This window comes from Sebastes umbrosus, chromosome 7 (assembly GCF_015220745.1).
Source record: "Sebastes umbrosus isolate fSebUmb1 chromosome 7, fSebUmb1.pri, whole genome shotgun sequence".
Lineage (NCBI taxonomy): Eukaryota > Metazoa > Chordata > Actinopteri > Perciformes > Sebastidae > Sebastes > Sebastes umbrosus.
This window is the reverse complement of record NC_051275.1, coordinates 3,881,816-3,902,615: the sequence shown is the minus strand read 5'-3', so window position 1 is coordinate 3,902,615 and position 20,800 is coordinate 3,881,816. Positions and strand designations below refer to the sequence as shown.

General features: G+C 42.0%; 1 protein-coding gene across 1 annotated transcript in view; it reads left to right on the top strand.

Annotated features, from left to right (window-relative positions):
- tenm4 (teneurin transmembrane protein 4) overlaps positions 1–20,800 on the top strand; it is a 158,447-nt gene that overhangs the window by 74,491 nt on the left and 63,156 nt on the right. Inside the window, 9 exon segments of the mRNA XM_037774364.1 lie at positions 2,941–3,042; positions 3,755–3,949; positions 5,531–5,731; positions 9,692–9,877; positions 13,147–13,173; positions 16,318–16,427; positions 16,429–16,465; positions 17,337–17,472; positions 17,474–17,554. Coding sequence (XP_037630292.1) covers positions 2,941–3,042; positions 3,755–3,949; positions 5,531–5,731; positions 9,692–9,877; positions 13,147–13,173; positions 16,318–16,427; positions 16,429–16,465; positions 17,337–17,472; positions 17,474–17,554 — 1,075 coding nt within the window.

Genomic DNA, 20,800 nt, shown 5'->3' with positions numbered 1-20,800 from the left:
CGAGTATGTGGCTAAGAGATATTCATGGCCTTCCCTCCCGTGCTCTCAGAGGAAACGCACCCAATAGACATGGGAAGTGCGTAGTCTACTAAACCGCGTCAGCGTTCAGAATGAGAGCACTGCAGCTCACGATCACTCAATTAAATATGTTGGTTTTGACGGTTTGTTGATCACCAAAGACCGTTAATGTAAAATGCATGGCCCCTTAATATGTTTAAGCTGGATCTTTTTTAAATTACAACCCCGCTTAGTTGTTTTTTTTGTGAAGCTGTGAGATTCACGCCAAGAAAATCTCTCCAGCATAATTGTACTTCTGGGAGGAATTTTAATGGCCACACACACACACACACACACGCACTGCTGGTTTCACTAGCTTGGAGCAGAAAAGCCCAGGCCTCCTACTGTAAGGTAGAAGTTCTTGTTGAAATCCATCAAAAACCCACCAAAAATGCTGATTTGCCTCCACCACCCAGGAGGATAGTCTCCCCTGCATCCCCTCACTAACCCAACATGGCAAAGGCAAAGCCTGCAGCACAGAAAACACCAGCAGCATTTCTTTATTTCTGGTCTGCCTCTATCTCTTTCTCCCTCTCCCTCTCTCTCTCTCTCTCTCTTTGTCTTTTCTCTCTGTCTTGCGTTGCATCCTCAGTGATGATTGACTCTCCAGAGTAAAGGGAAGCTGAATCCATGGCTCACAATTTCGAGCCTTTGTGGAGCACAAGAGAGTCTTTGTTCAGTAAGTTTTGCCTCAGAGCCTCTGCCGCCTGAAGGCAACGGACAAGATTGAATATTTTTCAGCACCATTTCAGGCTTAATTCAGCGAGCTTCACGTTTCAGAATTCTACTGCCGTCGAGCGCCTCGGCGGTCACTCTTATTTCTAATAAAAGTGAGTGTCGGGACATGGTGGTAGAAATAATTATTTTGTCAATTTATTTGGTTTAGTTCGAGGGATCAATAGAGGAGATGATGGAGAGTGTTGTGCTGATTGTTTGCATCACACAAAGACTGCCCCTCAAACAAGAAAGATAATAATAAGCCACAGAATCAATTGGATTCAAGGTAACTCCAATCACAACTAATGCTGTGCATACAATACATAAACACCATAATAACTGCAGTATAACTTCCATTGGAAATGTATTTATAGAAAACATATGTGATTCTGTGCATGTGTGAGTAGAAAAAAGGGAGTTATTAAAAGTCCATTAGCATATGATATTCTAAGACCTTGAAAGATAAAGAGGAGACTGGAGGCAAGGTTAAAGCTTTAAAAAACATTTATTGTATTGGCTTATGAGCAGGTACACAGAAGACTCACATTAAGCATTTTACATGTTTCTGCCAGGAGGTCTTCATCACAGCAAAGTTATTTCTACATGAGGGCCATCTTGTGTTCAAAAATTAATTTGAATGTTCCAAAGGTTGTCTCACAAGCTACTCGTTTTATTTTTTTAAGTGACATACTGAAAGACACACACAGCATGTCACATGTCCTGTTCTGTGTACAAGGTGAGATACCACTATTTGATTTGAGCCCAACTACATTTAGACAAGGTGCCAAGATACCTTTTGTATGTCCCAGTGCAATTTTCATTGTTTCATTTAGTGAATTTCATTTTTTTATACAGAACCGGAGGGCAGGTTGTTTTTTTTGTCAAAGATCCAATTGATAATATAATGAAAGAACATATTCAAACACAGCTGCTGTCAATGGCCCACAAAAGGAAATTTAAAGGGGAATATATCGTGCTCATTTCCAAGTTCATACTTATATTTTATGTTTCTACTATAACACATGTTTACATGCTTTTAATGTTCAAACACATTATACACTCGCGGCTGTCTCTTTAAGCCCAGCCCCAGAAAAAGCCCAATCTGCTCTGATTGGGCTTGTGGGAAAAAATATGGTAGTTCACAAGCCGTAGATGGAGGCATTCTATTCAATGATCCTGGCAATGTGACATAAGAAGGGGAGCAAAATCTGAATGGCTTGTTGAATCACTTGTTTTCTGATCTAGGCAGCCCACAAAAAAATTGACTACACATGTTTTATATCTGTTCAAAATGTACCTTAAAGCGAGATTTATCAAGTATTTAATACTCCTTATCAACATGAGAGTGGGCAAATATGCTTGCTTTATGCAAAGTGCCAAAATTTAGCTCAAGTTTGGAGCATTATTTAACCTCCTTCATGACAAACTAGTATGACATGGTTGGTGCAATGCAATGGATTCCTTAAGTTTTCCAGTTTTATATGATGTTATTAAAACTGAGCCCAGTACAACCTCAGAAAGATCGATTGTGTTAATGTGTTAAAGAAATCAGTGGCGTTAAAAGGATTTTGCGTTATCGCGTTAACTTTGACAGCCCTACAAATAAGTTAAATAAAAAAAGAAACATAAATATATATATAGACTGCAGACAATTCATTGTGATGAATAGACAAAACAGGAGCACAAAGCAGTCTGTCTGGCCTTCTCTTTGTTTCTGCCAATACCTAAAGCAGACTGAAAAATCCGACCACAGAAAAAAACCTGATACAGTAACATTACCCATGGCAAAGGGGGAAAGGCAGGTCCCAGTGAATCGCCTGGTTGCAGTGTGCCATAAAAGCGTCAGACTAGGTTTGTCAACTGATGCGTGTCACTTATCACATCCAGTGCATTCTGAGAATCTCTCTTTGCTTTGTGACGTTTGGTTGAAGCCCAGACGATCAGAGCGTGTTTACTCCTTCAGTGAATTCCACCATTTGGGTGAAACATTAGTAACACTCAAAAAATGTTCTGCAGTGAAATAGAAATGTTGACAGGATTGGAGCCTGCGCTTATCACTGTCATTAGCGAAGGCATAATAATCAACCCAAAGAAAATGAGTGGGAGGAAAATTGTTTTTTTTCAAACCGCATTACTCAGAAAAGCTCCTGATTACTCTCTTTGCAGATTCTGTTGATGACTGTCCCAGTAACTGCTTCGGGAACGGTGACTGTGTTTCTGGAACGTGCCACTGCTTTTTAGGATTCAAAGGACCTGACTGTGGGCGAGGTGAGTCACTCCCTCACTCATAACGTCTTTATTGATCTACATCATTCATACATAACATTTTAGGGGGGACGACCAGATTATATTCACTGCGTGACCAGAACAAAGCAATTTTAATCTTTCAATTACTTTTTATTGTACTTGAGATCTTTCTTATTAAATTAGGCAGTTCTACTCCGGATGATTCATTTTTACCTCCATCTCTCCTAATGGTGTATTGCGTTACGCATAAAAGAACTCTTGAATAACTGTATAGGGAAGAGAGCTTTAGATTACAGGCCTGGTATTAAATCCTTCTTTCAATTATTGAAACCAAGGCTGTTTTATTTTCCGCCAAATCAAAAAACAACAAGGCAATGTGTTAGAATGATAGTAGTTTGTTTTGGTTACATCTTTACACACACCGCCATCTGCTATCCATGTGGTGATCGGCACCATATTTGACACTTTTTATTCAACTCTTTTTTTTTATTTCCAACAGCCACAGAACAGCCGTTGTGTAGATATTAGATATTTGGTTTTGTTAAAATTGGGTCACAACTGCCCCGGATTCCAGTATTGTGTGCGCCGCATATTGTACACTGCAAAAACCTTTTAACATTTCGGTCAGAAGCTCGTTGTCAGATGGAGGCTTTAGCACACACTCACTATTCTCTGAAGCTATGGTTTGGGGGGGTCCATTCAAATGAATGTATGCTGTCTGCTCTTTTCAAAGCCGCCTGTCCAGTGCTATGCAGCGGGAATGGTCAATACCTTAAAGGTCGCTGCATGTGTCACAGCGGCTGGAAGGGCTCCGAGTGCGACGTTCCCACCAACCAGTGCATCGACGTCACATGCAGCAGCCACGGGACCTGCATCGTGGGAACCTGCATCTGCAACCCGGGCTACAAAGGGGAAAACTGTGAAGAAGGTGATTGTTTTCATAACTCACGATAATGTATCCTAAACTTATAAAAGTCCTACATAATGTGGCTGGTTGTAGCCACCATCTTAGCTTGTTAGTGCTTGACATTTTAATAGAATGCTCATAATGGGAACGGCTATTAAGTTGGCATGGCTTATTTAACAGTCTGTCCAGTGCTGTAGTAAAGACAGGACATCCTTTATGAAGATCGTTATAGCCATAACACTTCACAATATGCATCCTAGGTGACTTTTCCTGTATAAATCGTGGACATAAAGCATTACGTTAATCGAAACAGTCCATTTATTGCCTGAAATTCAGACACAAAGTCTGATGTTAATCCATTAGGAAGTCCACATTCACCATGCTGGATAAGGCTTGGCCAGATAAGATTGAAGGAGCCATTGTGTTTGTCAGCTCTTGAAGGCTCTCATTTCAAGATGAAAAATGGACCCTGGGAGTTTGATAAATGGGGTTCTGTGACATCCATAGGCCCCCCATTCTATTTTGGGTGGAGTGTTAGCCATAAGGAGTGGAGGGGAATGTGGACGAGGGCCCTTTAACATTTTTACCTTTCTTCCGTTCGACCTTCAGCCGTGATGATTAATTGCCAGGAGAGAGTTTCTTGTCAGTTAGCCTCTGATCTTTGTGCCTTGTGCCCAAACCATCTGCTAAGAGGCGAGAGATCCTGTTTGTCTTACTATGACGGCCTTTATACCCATTTATGTCATGGTAAAGGGGAGCTGCCATGGCGCGGCCTGCTGCTCTCAGTCGCTAGACATTGCTCCTGCTTTGGGCCCGTTTGCCATCTGTGTTTACCATGCAGATCTTGTCTGGTGGAAAGAACGCTATTATTTTTGATTATATGCTCCCACAACTCTTGTGTCTTACAAAGGGAGCATTCATTAAACAAGATGTCAAGGGAAGGGGTGCTATAGAAACAGGTATTAATTTGATATTTGCATACTAATTGAAGTGATGCTCTGTACTTTGATACAGTGCACAAAAAAAGATGCAGCAGAGGGAAGCCAGTGCAAGGCTTCCTCAGTCACAGTGATCTTCAAACAGTCTGTAAACTAGAGTGGAGCATGCCTAGGAAGTGGAGCTGTTGCCCCAGGCTTTTCCTTACTTTACCCAGTTTTCTCCTTTGCATTCTGCTAATGTGGGTTTTGTTTTTTTCCAGCTTTGAACTACTCATCCTTGTGGCTTTCATTTTAGAGAAACATGCTCCTATTAAGACACCTTCCCTCTTCGGGAGGAATTTTCATTATGAGTTGATGGGAGCGTGCCAGCAGGAGCGTGGGCTGTACCTGTAGTTTGGTACCATAAGCCGCAGTGCCATTTAATTACCATAGTTTGACTGTAAATCTTGTCTCCGGTTTGAGAGAAAGTGTGCCTCCTTGTGTTATTTTCTGTTCCTTCCCTCTGTACGTTCATTGTAGTTGCACTAAGCCAGCTGCAGCAGAGCTGCGGCCCACTGCAGGTGTCATTCTACTCCGGCTCAAATAGAGACGCCAGATTGCCTCTGAAAGAGGGAAACAGCAGGTGACTGGTGTGTCTGACACTGTCTCTTTGGAACCCTTTTAGTGGACTGTATGGACCCAACATGCTCAGGCCGAGGGGTATGTGTCCAGGGAGAGTGCCACTGCTTTGTGGGGTGGGGCGGGCCAGGATGTGAGAGCCCCAGGGCCTCCTGCATGGACCAGTGCTCTGGACACGGAGCTTTCCTGGCAGACACCGGGACCTGCAGCTGTGATCCCAACTGGACAGGCCATGACTGCTCTACAGGTGAGTGCTTCCCTCAGATGAGAGTAAACATTGGCAGGATTTCCTTTCACACACCAGTGCTGATTTAGCTCTGATTACCAAGCAGAAAAAAAGTCACAGAAAATATTGCATAGGTTAAATTAATGGTTTTTTTTTAGGGTAGGCATTCAAATAGAGCTTTATATAAAAAGCAAACATAATTTAATTATGAAGTGAGTAAATAATTAAATAATATATGTAGGGCTGTCAAAGTTAACGCGTTAACGCCACTAATGTCTTTAACGCATTAATGCAACTTGCATTTCGGAGATTGTTTTAGAGCTAGAATTAAGATACTGGTATCATATGAAACTAGAAAACCTAAAGAATCCATAGGTACCAAACATGTCATACTTGCTTGTCTTGAAAGAGGTTAAATAACGCTCCAAACTATACATACATTTTCATAAAGAAGCATATTTGCCCACTCCCACGTTGATAAGATTATTAAATACTTGACAAATCTCCCTTTAAGGTACATTTTGAACAGATAAAAAAAATGTGCAATTAATTTGCGATTGATCGTGATTAACTGTGGACAAACAAGCGATTCAATATTTGAATCGATTGACAGCCCTAATAATTTAATTATGAAGTGAGTAAGTAAAGCACATAATATAATACATCAGTTGATTGTTTTTCTCTTTTTTATCACAGCTGCTCTAACACTCTAACACTCCTGACAAAATAGTCATCACAATCAGTGAATATATTACAGTATCTAGTATCATTTCTTAACTTTCAATATTTGCAATTTTATTGTAATACCTCACAACAGCAGCAACATGTAATAATCTTGACATCTTTGTCAGTTTATCTCCGATAAAATCCTTTTTGCTTTTTTGTCTGCTTGATTCAATTTAACTTTGATAATTGCTAGGCTCCCTCACAGAAGTAAACATTTCTGATTATGTTAAAAGAAAATGGCTCACATAAAAGCCTCAATTATTCACACCAATGATCAGTTGGAGGTCCACAGCTAGCAATCAAAGCCTGGTTGATTTTTCTCTAAATGTATTTTTTTTTCCGAACGGTTTCATCTTCCAGCTCCACATGGTTAGCTGGCAGCCAGAGGAAAGAGGGAAACGTGCATAGCGGGGATATTGTCAGAGGCATGATCTAATGCAAGTTAATGCTTTTTCTTGAGTTCTGGCTTTCTTCGCGTTGGCACAAGGCTCACAGCTGATGATAGCTTTTTCTGCTCTGGAGGATCGTTCCCATTGTGTTCATTTTGTCCACGGGGAATGTTCTCTCTTGGTAGTCAAGAATAGGCTGAGCATAAGATACAGTTTTACAGCTAGAATATACCTTCTTGAGGCTCTAAGGATGAAAAAAAGTCCTGCACAATTTAGGTTGAGCTCTGACAGCCGCCTGCCTGCACATTTACCATAGAAGTATTTTACTGAAAAACCTCCGTGAACTCAGTGGTAGACTGTTAAAGAGCTGTCAAATGTGGGTATCTTAACATCACTTACTTGCAGTGTTGGCAGATGCAAAAGTTCCACAATAATTTTTCTTTTTCACTTTAGCCAGCTGAAGAATTTCACAATTTCCCACATGTATAAATGCTCATAGTATGAGACTACATTCCTGTTTTATGATCATTCTCTGGCAGATTAAAGCTTCAGATGGCTCAGTTTGAACAGGCGGCCTCTGATGTGTTGATAATCAGTACATCAGCTCTTGTTTTTGTAGAGGCTGATACAGTTGCAGCCTTCAGCTGCTTTCAGTTTCCACTACGTAATTTGTATTCTCACAATATATTTCTGAAATGAGAGTTTTCGTCCAGCAGTCACTTGGATCCATGAATCCCTTTATATTCCAGGCAGACACAATGACCTATTAGGTAATCCCAGGGATTTTGAGGGAAATGGGCAGTTAGTCTGAGTTTGCCTCGCAGAGAAAGAGCTCTGTAAATGATGATGAGTTGGCTCTTTATCCGCCTTTATCCTGTTCATTGTCGAGCTTTCTGTGGTCTAATACAACACTAAGCTCGGTGGTGGGGTAGTACGGCTAGCAGCCTATAACCTTGCGGACTGGGGGAAGAAAAAGATGGAAAGCTTTCAATATATCGTTCAAGATTCTTTAATCCCCCCCTCCCCAATACTTTTAAGTCACAAACTCATTTTCTCATGTGGCTCTGGAACAGTACAACCTGGGTGTGCACAGTTGGTAGTAATGCTGTTACAAGCCATAAAACAATGCCCGAGGTTTTATGTCCTTTAATATGTGTGTTTTTATTCCATTTTTGCCATTCTCCTACCCAGAGGAAAGTTTGTTTACACGGTCCTTCAGCGCAAATGGTAACGGCCATCATGGGGATGGGGGTATTTCTCACTGTGGACTCCTCTGGCCACGGATAATGAGGGTTTGCCTGCAGGCTGTAATTGCATCTTTATCACGTTAAAGGTTTCTCCTTTGTTCCAAGTGAACAGTTGTCTCACAGTCAGTTTGAGTCTGTTTTTTTCTCTGACCAGTGTGTGCTCTAATAAATCTAAGAAAGGATGGTTCCGTTATTTTTTCAACTTACGTGCTAATGAGATCACTCAAGATGTCATTATTATGTTCATTAGCACCTCCTATTTAACTGTGTTAATATGGTCTTTAGGGGATTTAGGAGGAGATGTAGATGCACAATAAATAATTATTAGAAAATGACTGTTGAGCAGACCTCTGGAACCGAATCCTGTTTTGATATTCTGTTTGCATGTGAAATATTGTGTGTGTGTTGTAGCAGTCATAAGGGGCACCGATTCAAATGCGGCTAGCATGCTGTACCTCTAAATCAAAAGTCAGATGTAAAATTAGCATTTGCCTAGTTTAACAAAGTGCTGAGCTGTAATTAGCGAGGGAGAGTGATTTTTTAAAAAGCCTTTTTAAGCTGGTAATGTCATGTCATGGTTTGTGGCTGGAAATACCACTCAAATCTAATTTGTAGCAATGACAAAATAGGCACTGTAAAGGCAGTAATTGACTTATTAAAAGATTTTACCTCCGGTTCGGTCCCCTGTGGTCATATCTGAATTGGCTTGGCTAATAAGCCAGGAATACATGGCTATTGTTCCCTGTTGCCCAAACTGCTAAGCCTCTTTTTTTCTTTTTTAACACAATAGTTAATAAAGAGGTTAGAGGTTTCAATGAGATTCATAATAAATATGTCAGTGTTTAATTTCTTTGAGCTCTCGTCTTGTCACACTCTCCCTCGAGTTCATGAGACGCGGGTAATGTCCCAGGCTCTATCGCAGCCTGTCAGGGAGGTCTTTCAGCTGCCACACAAAAGCGCCAGCCGAGCTTCACTGTGGCTCTGTCTCTCAGTCTGAATGTACTTCTTCCTCTGGCACACCGCACTTAGGTAGAATAAAAAAGAGCATATTGACATCTTATGCCTTGATTCACGCCTTGAATAATTCTGCGGAGTCATACTTCCTGCCTGTAGCGCATAGTAATGTGTCAAAGCTATGGAAACAGCATGTACAATAAAGGAGATATAGTAACGTTAACAGTTTAATCAAAACGGTAGTGCTGATATTGTTGCCATTGCTGCAAGAAGTTCCAGCTGTGTTATTTTTGTTCCTCTCTGTGTGAGAAAGAGGTGAATTTACAAAGAGGAGAAGAAGCAAGGAGAAGAATAAGTCTGCTAAGGCCGCCACAATCCATGTCTTTTCTTTATAATGGACTTATTAGATTTGTATTGTCAAAAAGGATTGCCCCCTTATGAGGTGCAGGAATTTCTTTTCAGCCGCCATCAGACAAGGTAGTGGAGCGTGGCCGCCTTTCCTTGACAATAACTCCTGGATTTGTCTTTTCTTCACCCTTGTTGCCTCGTCCCTTCACCGCCTTGTCTTCCCTTTCCATCCCACTTCCACCCCCCTTCCTTCCTTTCTGTCCGTCTTCCCCCCCACTCCCTTTTTTGTCTTTTTTCTGTATCCCTGTCTCCCACAGAGATTTGTGCAGCGGACTGTGGTGGCCATGGCATTTGTGTGTCGGGCACCTGCCGCTGCGACGACGGCTGGATGGGCACTGGGTGTGACCAGAGGGCGTGTCACCCTCGCTGCAACGAGCATGGCACTTGCAGGGACGGCAAATGTGAATGCAGTCCGGGGTGGAACGGAGAACACTGCACTATTGGTAGGATGGGAAGAGGGTTTGGGCTCGGGTGGGGGACTCCTGTGTGTATGTGTGTGTGTTTGGGGGGCCAACAAAGGCACAGGCTGTCTGTCTGTCTGTGTGCGTGTGAAGCGCTGGGTGTGAGGGGAGGGGTCCAGTTGGGGAAGAGAGGAGGAAAGCATGCTTAATTGAATTTGTGCAACTCGGTAAAGCATGAACAGGTTTACTCAAGGATCTGAGGCTTGCCTTCATGCATTTTAATGTGGGAATGTGCTAAGGTGTCCTTTCATTTTACTCATCCTTTTCCTCATCTCTTTCTTTTCTCCCTCTCCATTTACTATTAATTTCAAATGCTGACATGTGAGTCATTGTGAGCAGATCAAGCACCATTTTTAGCTCTGTGTTTATACTGACAATTGTTATTCTGTAAACACTTTGCGAAAGTTAAGTTTCCAAGACCTTGACTGAATGTCAAGACCTCTCTTGAAAACACTGGCTCACTTCAACCTAAAAAAAAAAGAAGTTTCAACTGAGTTTTCATTGTGTTGCCAGAGAGTGAAGTCATTAAGTGTTCTGTGTTTTCTAGTGGATTTCATAATCCGTTAGCGGAGTATGCCAGCAGCGGTTCAAGGGTTGATAATGTTGGCTCTTTTCATATTTGTTAAAACCCTTTACAGAGAGAATAGTTAAGAGGTAGAAGGAGCCGACTGAATTTTTGCGAAATGTACAGTACACCACACTTTATATTGAAAATGAACTTTCAATATGTTTGCTTTTTTTTAATTCCTGAATAGGTGGCATTCCTCGTTGTGAGCGTTTTCTTGTCATAAGGAACTAGTGACTAGGTGTAAGAAAAAATTGCAATATTATATATCGATTCTCAAAACACTATACATTTTTAATTAATAGTTTACATGCAAATATTAACTCAATCAATACTTTATTTCATTTGCAAAGAGATGCGCCCTCTCAAAGTAGCGCTACAATGTCCGATGTTACAGGGACTGAGATAAATGCAAATGCAGATTCCACTGATCTGACTGCATTAAAAAAACATTTTTTTTACTCAGATTTTATGCATATGGCTGTGTGTTCTTAACAGCGTGAAAAAAAATAGATTTTAAAATTGCAATACATCGCCTAGCTTACAGTATCGCAATATATCACAATATATTGAATCGTAACTGCTGTGTCATGATATGTAACGTAGGGCTGGGCGATATAGAGAAAATCAAATATCATGACATTTTTTGACAAAATACCTTGATATCAATGTTGCAACCATATTGTATGATTGACCACAAACATATTTATTCAGTGAAATTTTTGATAATCATCAGTAATATGGATATAATGACTAAGAGGGTAAAGGCAAATAGTAAAACAGCTAGAATAGTCTGGTTAAGTTCAGAAAATGACATCACTTCACTGTAATGTAGTCTTTAAAACCAGGAAAAGACACCACTTACTGTATGCCATATGATCATATCCAAAATCTAAGAAGATTTTTAGTCTCATATCACGATATTGATATAATTTTGATACATTGCCCAGCCCCAATGCAGCGTATTGCCAGATTCTTGCCAATATACAGCCCTACTAGTGACTTCATTAAAATGTAAATGTTAGCAACAACAGACGCAGCCAGTTGTTATCATAAGTAAGCAGTAGTTGACCTCTTGTTTGTGACCTCACTCCTCTGTTTGAAGGTCGGCATGGAGATATTTTTGAGTCATGGTGATGGATGTTCTGAAGTTTGACAGTTTCATCGTTAAGTGAGCTCATTAAGACGAGTGTTTTAATGGAGCTTAGCTTCATGATATTTGATGTCAAGACTGTCAAACCTCCTCTAAACACCAGAGGAGACCATCCAGAGGACATGTGATGCCTGCTTTGCAAGACTGCAACTTTACCATTCTCTCCCCGTGTTGCATTGATTCTCTTACCTTCTCTTGTTTTTCTTAGTCTCTCTTATTTTTTCTATTCTTCTTCTATTTCTTTCTTTGTTTTATTTGATGGAAAGTAACTGAATGCATTCACTCAAGTATTGTACTTCAGTATAATTGTGAGCTATTAGGTACTTTACTTGAGTATTTCCAATACATTTTTTTCCTTGTACTTCTACTCCACTATATGTCAGAGGGAGATATTTTTACTCCACATTAATTCGAATGTTGTAGTTACCGCTTTTACATACACAATATGTGGCAATCATATAAAATACGATGCATTCATCTAGGTTAAACTACCCAGGCACTGCTTTGTTGACAGTTGCCACCTAACATGGTAGCTCCCTCATTATCATTCTATGATCCAACCACTCAAGCATCAGAGAGGAAGTCGGAATACAATGCCATCTCTTCCCCCTCCGCCACAGCCTTTTCAGTGAACAGAAATTTGCAACTCCCACACACATAAGTCACTAGGGAGATGGGACAAAAGTTGAGAACGCTAGTCTTAGAGGTGGAAGCTTTATTCCATATTCAAATAGATGAAGATAATTTTTTCTCGCAGTATTCTCATGCATATCTCGGGGCAGAGCTGCTCGAGTACAGAGCCTGACTCAAGTCTGTGAATGTTTTATACGCTGGCCTTACATTATTGATGGGCCTTTTATAAGTGCCATATTGAGATCCCCACTCCCTTCGACAAGAATATTCCTCAGTGTCATCCATTAAGAAGCCAAAGATCTCAATTTAAATCAATTTTCATTATTGAGAGCTCTGCGTTGGCCACCGAGCCCCATGCTGTGGAGCACAGGAGGTCTAATTTGGCCCCCACTATTGCCGGAGCGTCTGGTGACCTCATCGTCTATAGAGGTGTTTCAAGATTAAAAGCGCTTTTCATCGAACATCCTGACCTCCTGCGCGATATTGCTTGAGAGATTTAAGAGTGGTAATATGTGCATCAATCACGCTGCTTTTGAAATACTCCCCTGAGATATTCAGCCGATCCCGGCGGTTGATAAATGGGGACAGATTGAAATGTTCCTTCTGAACATATCACTTTTTTACCCTTTCTCTCACTCTTTTCTTTATTTCTCTCTCTTATTCTCTTTCTCTGTGTTCCACAACCCCCCCGTCTTTCCCCCCCCGTCTCCATCCCTCTCCCTCTGTGTTGGATCGTATTTGTTGTGTTGCTTGTAATGCATGATTTTGCTTCATGACTGCACTTTTCCTTTTTTTTTTATTTCCCTTTTGTAATGTAAACTAACACCTTGCCTTGCCGTCTTGTCATGGAAGTGGCACTGTTCAAACCTCCCTTATATGTCCTGTCTTTTATCTCCCAAGCTCACTATCTGGATAAGGTAGTGAAAGGTATGACATTCCTCCTTCCTTCTATTTTTGCCCTCCTCCCATTGTAACTCCAGCCAGCATTAACCAACCATGCACACACACCATGCTCTTCCCCTACATTGACATATGCAAACACTATGCACCTCTTGTTGCCCCAAACAAGTCATTCTTAAGATCCCCACCTCCCATCAACTTTTTGCCATATTGTCACACAGTAAATCTCCACTTAGCACTTTCACACCTGGTGAGTCAAAGTTGTGCTGCTTTCTATACATGTTGAATATTTGGTTTGTGTGCGGCCTTGCTTTCTCAATAGGGGGGTGTTGGGAAAGGGGCTTCATAACCTGTGCCATGCATTATGGATGAGTGTGCAGCTGTGAGCAGGGCCTGATAGGGTGCTGAGGGCCGCATCCTCTCTAATTAAAAGAGTTCATGGTCTGGTTGGTGCAGGGCAAGCAGGGGGTGGAGGCTCTGCAGCAACCCTGCCTTTCTGCCTCCAGCGCCCTCTCTCTCTCTCTCACTGTGTCCTTGGTAATGGACCACCTGGCATGAGAGCCGCTGCCAGAGGAGTCCTTCGAACACTTGCAGCCTCACGTTTGGAGCTGTTTCAGGCAGGCTCGGGCAGGGCTCAGCAGGGGCTCCTCTCTGAAAGGGCTGCCAATTAAGTTGAACCGGTGCCAGCAGAGAGCGGATCTTTATTTATCCTTGTAATAAACATTCGGAGCTTACTAATCATCTGTCTCCACTGGTCTAACCAGAGTTGTTTTGTCCATTTGGTCAATAAAAGGACGGCTAATGTCCAAACGTGTCTCGGAGGCAAGACACTTTCTAATGGGCATTAGCCTTCAACTGTGAGTCCCTTTCTTCAGGGAAACGAGGAGAAAATTGAGTCGGGGATTATTTATTTTTCTTGCAATTTTAATGCTGGATCCCCATTGTTCAATAGGCTGCATCACGGTTGCTCCTTTTGTTGTTTACCTTTTTTTACATGGATTCAAAGGAGCCCTACAGAGTTCAGCAAAAACCTATGTTCCTGCTCTATAGTATACGTATGTGTAAGGTGTAAATGAAAAGGCTGCACTTGAGAACACACCATTACAGGTTGCAATGTTTCATGATTTGTTCTCTAAAAGCTTCATATTTTAATATTAAACTTGTAAAACAATAAAAATTAGGGCTGTCAAAGTTAACGCAATAATAATTTGTTAACGCCAATATGTCTTTAACGCATTAACGCAACTTGCGATTTTTAGGTTGTAGCAGGCTCAGTTTTAAAGCTAGAGTGAAGATACTGATATCATATGAAACTAGAAAAACCTATGGCCAAATAATGCTCCAAACTTAAGCTAAATTTTGGCGAGTAAAAACTGGCATGGCCATTTCAAAGGGGTCCCTTGACCTCTGACCTCAAGATATGTGAATGAACATGGGTTCTATGGGTAACCCACGAGTCTCCTCTTTACAGACATGCCCCTTTATGATAATCACATGCAGTTTGGGGCAAGTCATAGTCAAGTCAGCACACTGACACACTGACAGCTGTTGTTGCCTGTTGGGCTGCAGTTTGCCATGTTATGATTGGAGCATATTGTTTTATGCTAAATGCAGTACCTGTGAGGGTTTCTGGACAATATCTGTCATTTTTTTGTGTTGTTAATCAATTTCCAGTAATAAGTACAGTATATACATACATTTGCATGAAGCAGCATATTTGCACACTCCCATGTTGATCAGAGTATTAAATACTTGACAAATCTCCCTTTTGAGGTACATTTTGAACAGATAAGAAATGTGCATTTAATATACAATCATTAGCAATTAACTATGGACAATCATGTGATTAATCACAATTAAATATTTTAATAGATTGACAGCTCTAACTATAACTCATGTGACTCATGATACTGTTCTTTCTCTGTATTGCAACAACCAAAATGCAACTGATGCATTCCTCAGCTAACCATGTGATCTACAACACCCATCTATTCCTGGTGCTGCTTTTACCTTTTAGCTTCCTAAATACTTCTCTCTTTTTCCTTCTCATCACTGTTTCTTCCTTCGTCTGATGTTTCTCCCTTTAATACACGTCTCTCTTCCTTTCTTGCTCTCTCTCACTCTGCCGCTCCTTTTTCTCCCCGTGTGATGTAAGAGCATCGAGACAGTCGCCCCAGTCTCTTTAGTTGATAAAATGGGTCAGCTTAGCATTCTCTCTATCAAGGCAGCTTGCTAACAACACAAACTGTGACAGACTCGTGCGTTTGATATCTCGAGATGTTACCCTCTGCCTCAGCGAGGAATCACAAGGTACCAGATAAATGCCAAGCAGCCCTAGGAATGGGTGAGCTAATCCTCTGATCTATGCCCTTGTGAAGACCTATCCGGAGAGAACCGGGGGAATGTTTTCACCTGTCGGTCTGCTCCAGCCTGCTCTCGGCTCCCCTGGGGTCACATGCCCAGGAACACAGTGCAAGCAAAGTCCTCCCCTGCATAATACTACTGAGCTTAGCCTTATACACCTTTTTACTATTTTATATTGCATTCTGCTTCTCTTAATGACAGAATGCACACGCTCCCTGAAGGGATAATGTTATTGATTGCAAAGAAGAGACAACTTATCAGAAACGAGAGCAAATAATGATATAGAACTTTTGTCGATAACTGCTATAAACGCTCTTTTGTTGCAGCTCATTCTATTTTTGTAGCAATAATGCTATGATCATAATAATGACGGTCACATTTGAAAATCACATAAAAAACTGATCCAATTGTGTGCAGGAATGCCAGCGTATACACCACTGCTCTCATTATCCAGCTGTAGTAGCACAGATACAGGAGGCCAATCTACTGTAGTAATGAGTGAATATTGATTTAGAAGATCCCTCTTATCTGATTTTACTGCAGAGGGATATTAGGAGCTTCACAAAAGGTGTATTGAATTAATCAACTTCAGCTGAGAGTCATTATAGCCACCGTCACCCATTTAATATCTTAACATGTCTTTAGTCTATCGCTGTCAGCAACAAACCATCGTCATCAGCGAGTCCTCGTTGTTTTATTGTTGGTGTTTGTTCACAGACATACGCACTGTTTACCTGTTCCCCCATTAAAGCTGCTTTATTTGATATTCTGTGCCGACCTCTGTCTTTGTCCTTTTTTGTTACACAGAGGGCTGTCCTGGTTTGTGCAATGGAAATGGTAGGTGCACTCTGGGTAACAATGGCTGGTACTGTGTGTGCCAGCTGGGCTGGAGGGGCACTGGCTGTGACACCTCTATGGGAAACTGCCTGCAGTGATGTCAAGGACAACGATGGAGGTAAAATCACAAACAACACACAGCAATGCCCTCTGACACTGGCCAGGAGGCATCAACAGGGACTCTTAACTAGACATGATTGGGACTATAGAATGAACCAGCTTTGTGCTTGAGAACATACTGTACCTGCTTTATGCTTTCCAGCTCGCTTGTACTCAGGTGAGGATGAGGAATGGCTTCCAGTGAGTTACCTGGACAACACGTTTTTTATTAAGAAGCAGAGTAGCTGGCCTGAGGCCCCGAGCATGTATGCATGCGTTGGCCTCAGGAGGAAGTCCCTACTCTGCCCTCTAACTAGCCCCGAGCAGAGCCAGGCACACACACAGAGCCAGCCAGGGGGGCTGCACCGCTCGTGAGGCCAAGTGGAAGGACGTGACTTCCTTTCTTCCAGACCTCATTCTGGGCTCGAGCTACGCGGTTAGCATCCCTTATTTATGCAGGGACTGTTTGTCCCCTCCCCATCACTGTGCAGGGACTACAGGGCTCTCACTGGCAAAGAAGGGGTGCTGCTGGGGATTTGACTGACTCCTGACAGCAAGGTTTATTTTTATCACCCATCTGGCCAGATAGGCCCCTGAAAGCAAAGGGTAGGGAGTCCAATGACCCACTTTAGTAAAGTAAAGTGCATTGCACAGCAGCTCTTACTGTCTTGTATTATTTCATCTAAACTACAGATAGAGAACCAAAGCAATTCCACAGTCGTTCAGGACGAGATGTACATAATGTAGCTCCAATCATTGCAACAGTCAAAATGAATAATGCCCCGGTGACTCCCATCTATATATATATATATATATATACACTTAGTTTCTTTTGCCAGTGTGTGTCCAGGCTGTTGTTTAATTAGAGAGTGTGTGTTTGACCTTGTCAGATGGCCTAGTGGACTGCATGGATCCAGACTGCTGTCTGCAGGCAACCTGTCACACCACCTCTCTGTGTGTTGGCTCCCCGGACCCCCTGGACATCATCCAGGAGACCACAGATGTCCTCTGCACAGAGCAACCTGCAGACTTTCTATGACCGGGTGTACTTCCTGGTGGGCAGAGACAGCACCCACATCATCCCCGGAGCCAACCCCTTCGACGGCAAGTGAGTGACTTGTGCATTACTCTCCCCACAAACACCACATTCTGTATTAAGACCAAAGCTGTTTCTTCTCCTGGGAATCAATATTAATTGAATTCTCTTTTTTTTTGCATCATCATTTGTTTTTCATGCATAAATCTCTTCTGAGATCATACTCATTCAGTTAGTTAAAGTTAGTCAGTTGAATTAGTCATTGCTGGATTTAGAGGACCGCTATGTAATATATTTACTGTAATAAATCATAGAATGACCGTTATATGTCATCAGAGATTAAGGAAACATGCTGAATTGAAATACTGGCTTCTCCGACAACAATGCTACAGCCAGTATGTTCCACTTTGAAATTTTCCATTCCGGTCTGGAACATCTGTTTTTGTTTGGCCGGTGGGATCCCGTCAACTGAACATTTCGACACCCCGTTGCCACATATGAACAAATTTGCGTGCAAACCCAACGTTCTGCAGCCATGGAAGCAAGCTAATGAACTGGATCAACAGAGATAACGTTAACATCAGATTCTACCCGACCTGAAAAGCCTCGGCACATCTCTCTGTGGTCCGTGAGCAGCTGGGTTATCAAGGCAGCGACTATTTGAGACACACAGCCGGTGAAGTGATTCCGACTACTGCTGGACAGAGGCCTAACGTGGTTGTGTCTAGAAGGTAACCTTCAAATTGTGAAAACATGCGCTGCTATCAAGTATACCGAAAGAGCGGACGGGCCACGGCTCCGATGTTTTGAATTTGGACTGCTGTGTCCCATTTTAAAACGCTAGCTGTCAGTGCTACATAGTGTTCCTTTAAAGCTGGAGTGCGGAACGTTTGTCTCCCCCCTCTGGCAGTGAGAGTAATCACACAAACAGTGTTTCAAGCTGCAGGTGAGCTGCATCTCACCCGGTGATCCGTGTTTGTCCGCGCTGTCGATCGCTTTCATTTTTTTTACTTAAATCCCTCCTCTGAATGCCGAGCATCCACTCCAGAAAGTTTTCTTTGACGCTTCTTAGTGTTTTCTGCCATAAGCGCCACCATACTCCTCTCTGCTGTTCCTTCACTATGGTCTCTCCCTCCCCTTCCTGCCCACTTTTGCTTTGGCTGGCTGACGTAAAAACGCATCACCGTTGCGCCAGCACGGTAAAAAATTACCACAGACATCACAACTCCGGTGTATTGTGAAATACAGCTTTACCTGGCAGCGATAGGCCTAATCATCATTGTGTGAACTTGCATGGACTTGACTTTAACGGACGTTCATTTATATGTAAAAGTCCTGCACTCCAGATTCAATATGTTTCACATTTTAATTCAGCCACTCAGGGTGCTTGACTATGATTGTACACCCAGTAGTGTAGCTCTGCTCATTTCCATTGGATTAAAGAGTGATCTGGTCTGAATTTGCATTATAGCTAACATCACGTTTTCTTAGTAATGACATTTCAGGTGCAAGCACAAATCAATCAGTGGCTTTCATTATTAATGTAGGCCAGTGCAATTACAGTGCTGTGGTTATTGCTCTGACAGATCTTGGCGAGCGTACGTTTGCTGTTTTTAACCCAGACCAAAATGTGTGTGCGAAGGAGGGGAGGCAGCGACAGGCAGCGGAGGCTGAGATGGCACAGGGACCGGTGGCGTGCTTAGCTAGAAGGATGATGGACAGACGATGATGGACAAACGTAGAATGTCGCAAAAAGCAAGGAGAATTCCCTGGCACGAAGAGGCATCTCATATTCATGTATTGTGATTACTTTTACTGTAATCCATCTGAAGCCCACCCCCCAGAGGCAGAGCCCACGACACCCCAGCCATGGAATCTGAGAGCGCTTTCATATCAGGCAGGATGGCTGTCAAAGTCCCATTAGATTCCCCTGCCTCTCTTCTCCTTTGTCTCCTTCTCTTTTCATCTTTAATCGCTTGTGAGGCTGCTCTGTCACCTTATTTGCATCCCACTTGCTTATGGATCTCTCTCATCTCAGCTTATTATACTTCTGTGAAACAAACAGTCAAAACAAAATAAATTGAGCAAAAAAAATATGTTGAGGATATTTCAAATTTTCGTCTCCGGTGATAAAATTTCATAAAGTGGTGTCAAAAACAGCAGACGAATCAAACAAACTTCACAGCATGGAGTTGTTATTAGAGGCTTTTTGCTTAATTTTTTTTTTTCCAAAGTCATGGCAGAGGGTTGTAGTTTCAGACATTACTATTTTTAGTCCAGCAGAGCTGTTGCTTTGTTCTTGAAGGGAAAATCGATTTGAAAAGTGTCCCTGCTCAAGCAGGATCATTTCCATTAGTATAATTTACAACACAACACATCTTAGTATTAGGTGCTTGTTGACATGTGTGAATAATATGCTGTTTGCTACCCTAATGCTGTCCATCTTACAGCATTGTATGCAGTAAAACATGTTTTTTATCTCTACACTGTCTGTATATAGGACATTTTATTTCTTAGTCATCTGTATATGATAAGACATCAGTAGTCACTCGGTAAACTCAAATATCTACAGTATATGAATTACATCAACTGTCATCAAATTAAATCTCTGCCTGTTTTTGAACTAATTGTGGAAAGCGTCAGCTGATACTTGAGAGAAGCACTTGTAACACACTTAGTGACATTTTTCCTCATTGACATTTTTCGGGCCTTCGAGAACCACTCAACCTTTTGCAGTGGACAGAGGAAGAGGCGTAGAGCGTTGAGTAATACTCTTGTCTCTCGCAAGAAGATGCAGCCATAAATAAGTAAAGTCAAGAATCCAGAGATGAGCTGCAAGATTGGAGGCCTTGGCTTACCTAAAAATATCAGTGATAATCTATTATTCATGCTTGGTATTCATTCCCCCACCCACTGACAGATATGAGCGGTTATGACAGGGTGCCCTGGGCTTCAGATGAGTCTTACAGGCACGGTCTCAGCGTCATCCTGATATGCCTGTCCTGGTCACCTGATCATCTCTTTATTGATCCATTAACCGCTTCCTCATGCTAGTAGACATGTTGGAGTGCTATTTCTGATGTTTCCCACCACAAAAAAGCTGCAAAGGTGCCACTGAATAAAGCATCTGCCACTGCATAAAACGTCTCGGCTCTCCACCATGACACACAATACAAGAGACTGCCGAGGCTCGGCAGTGGATGCTGACTGGAATAGTAAACAGGGACTTTGTCCGCGGAACAATTTGGGCAAAGATTGATAGCTGGTTTATAATAGCAAGGCAGAAGCCATTCGCTTCATTTACAGGCTTTCATTATT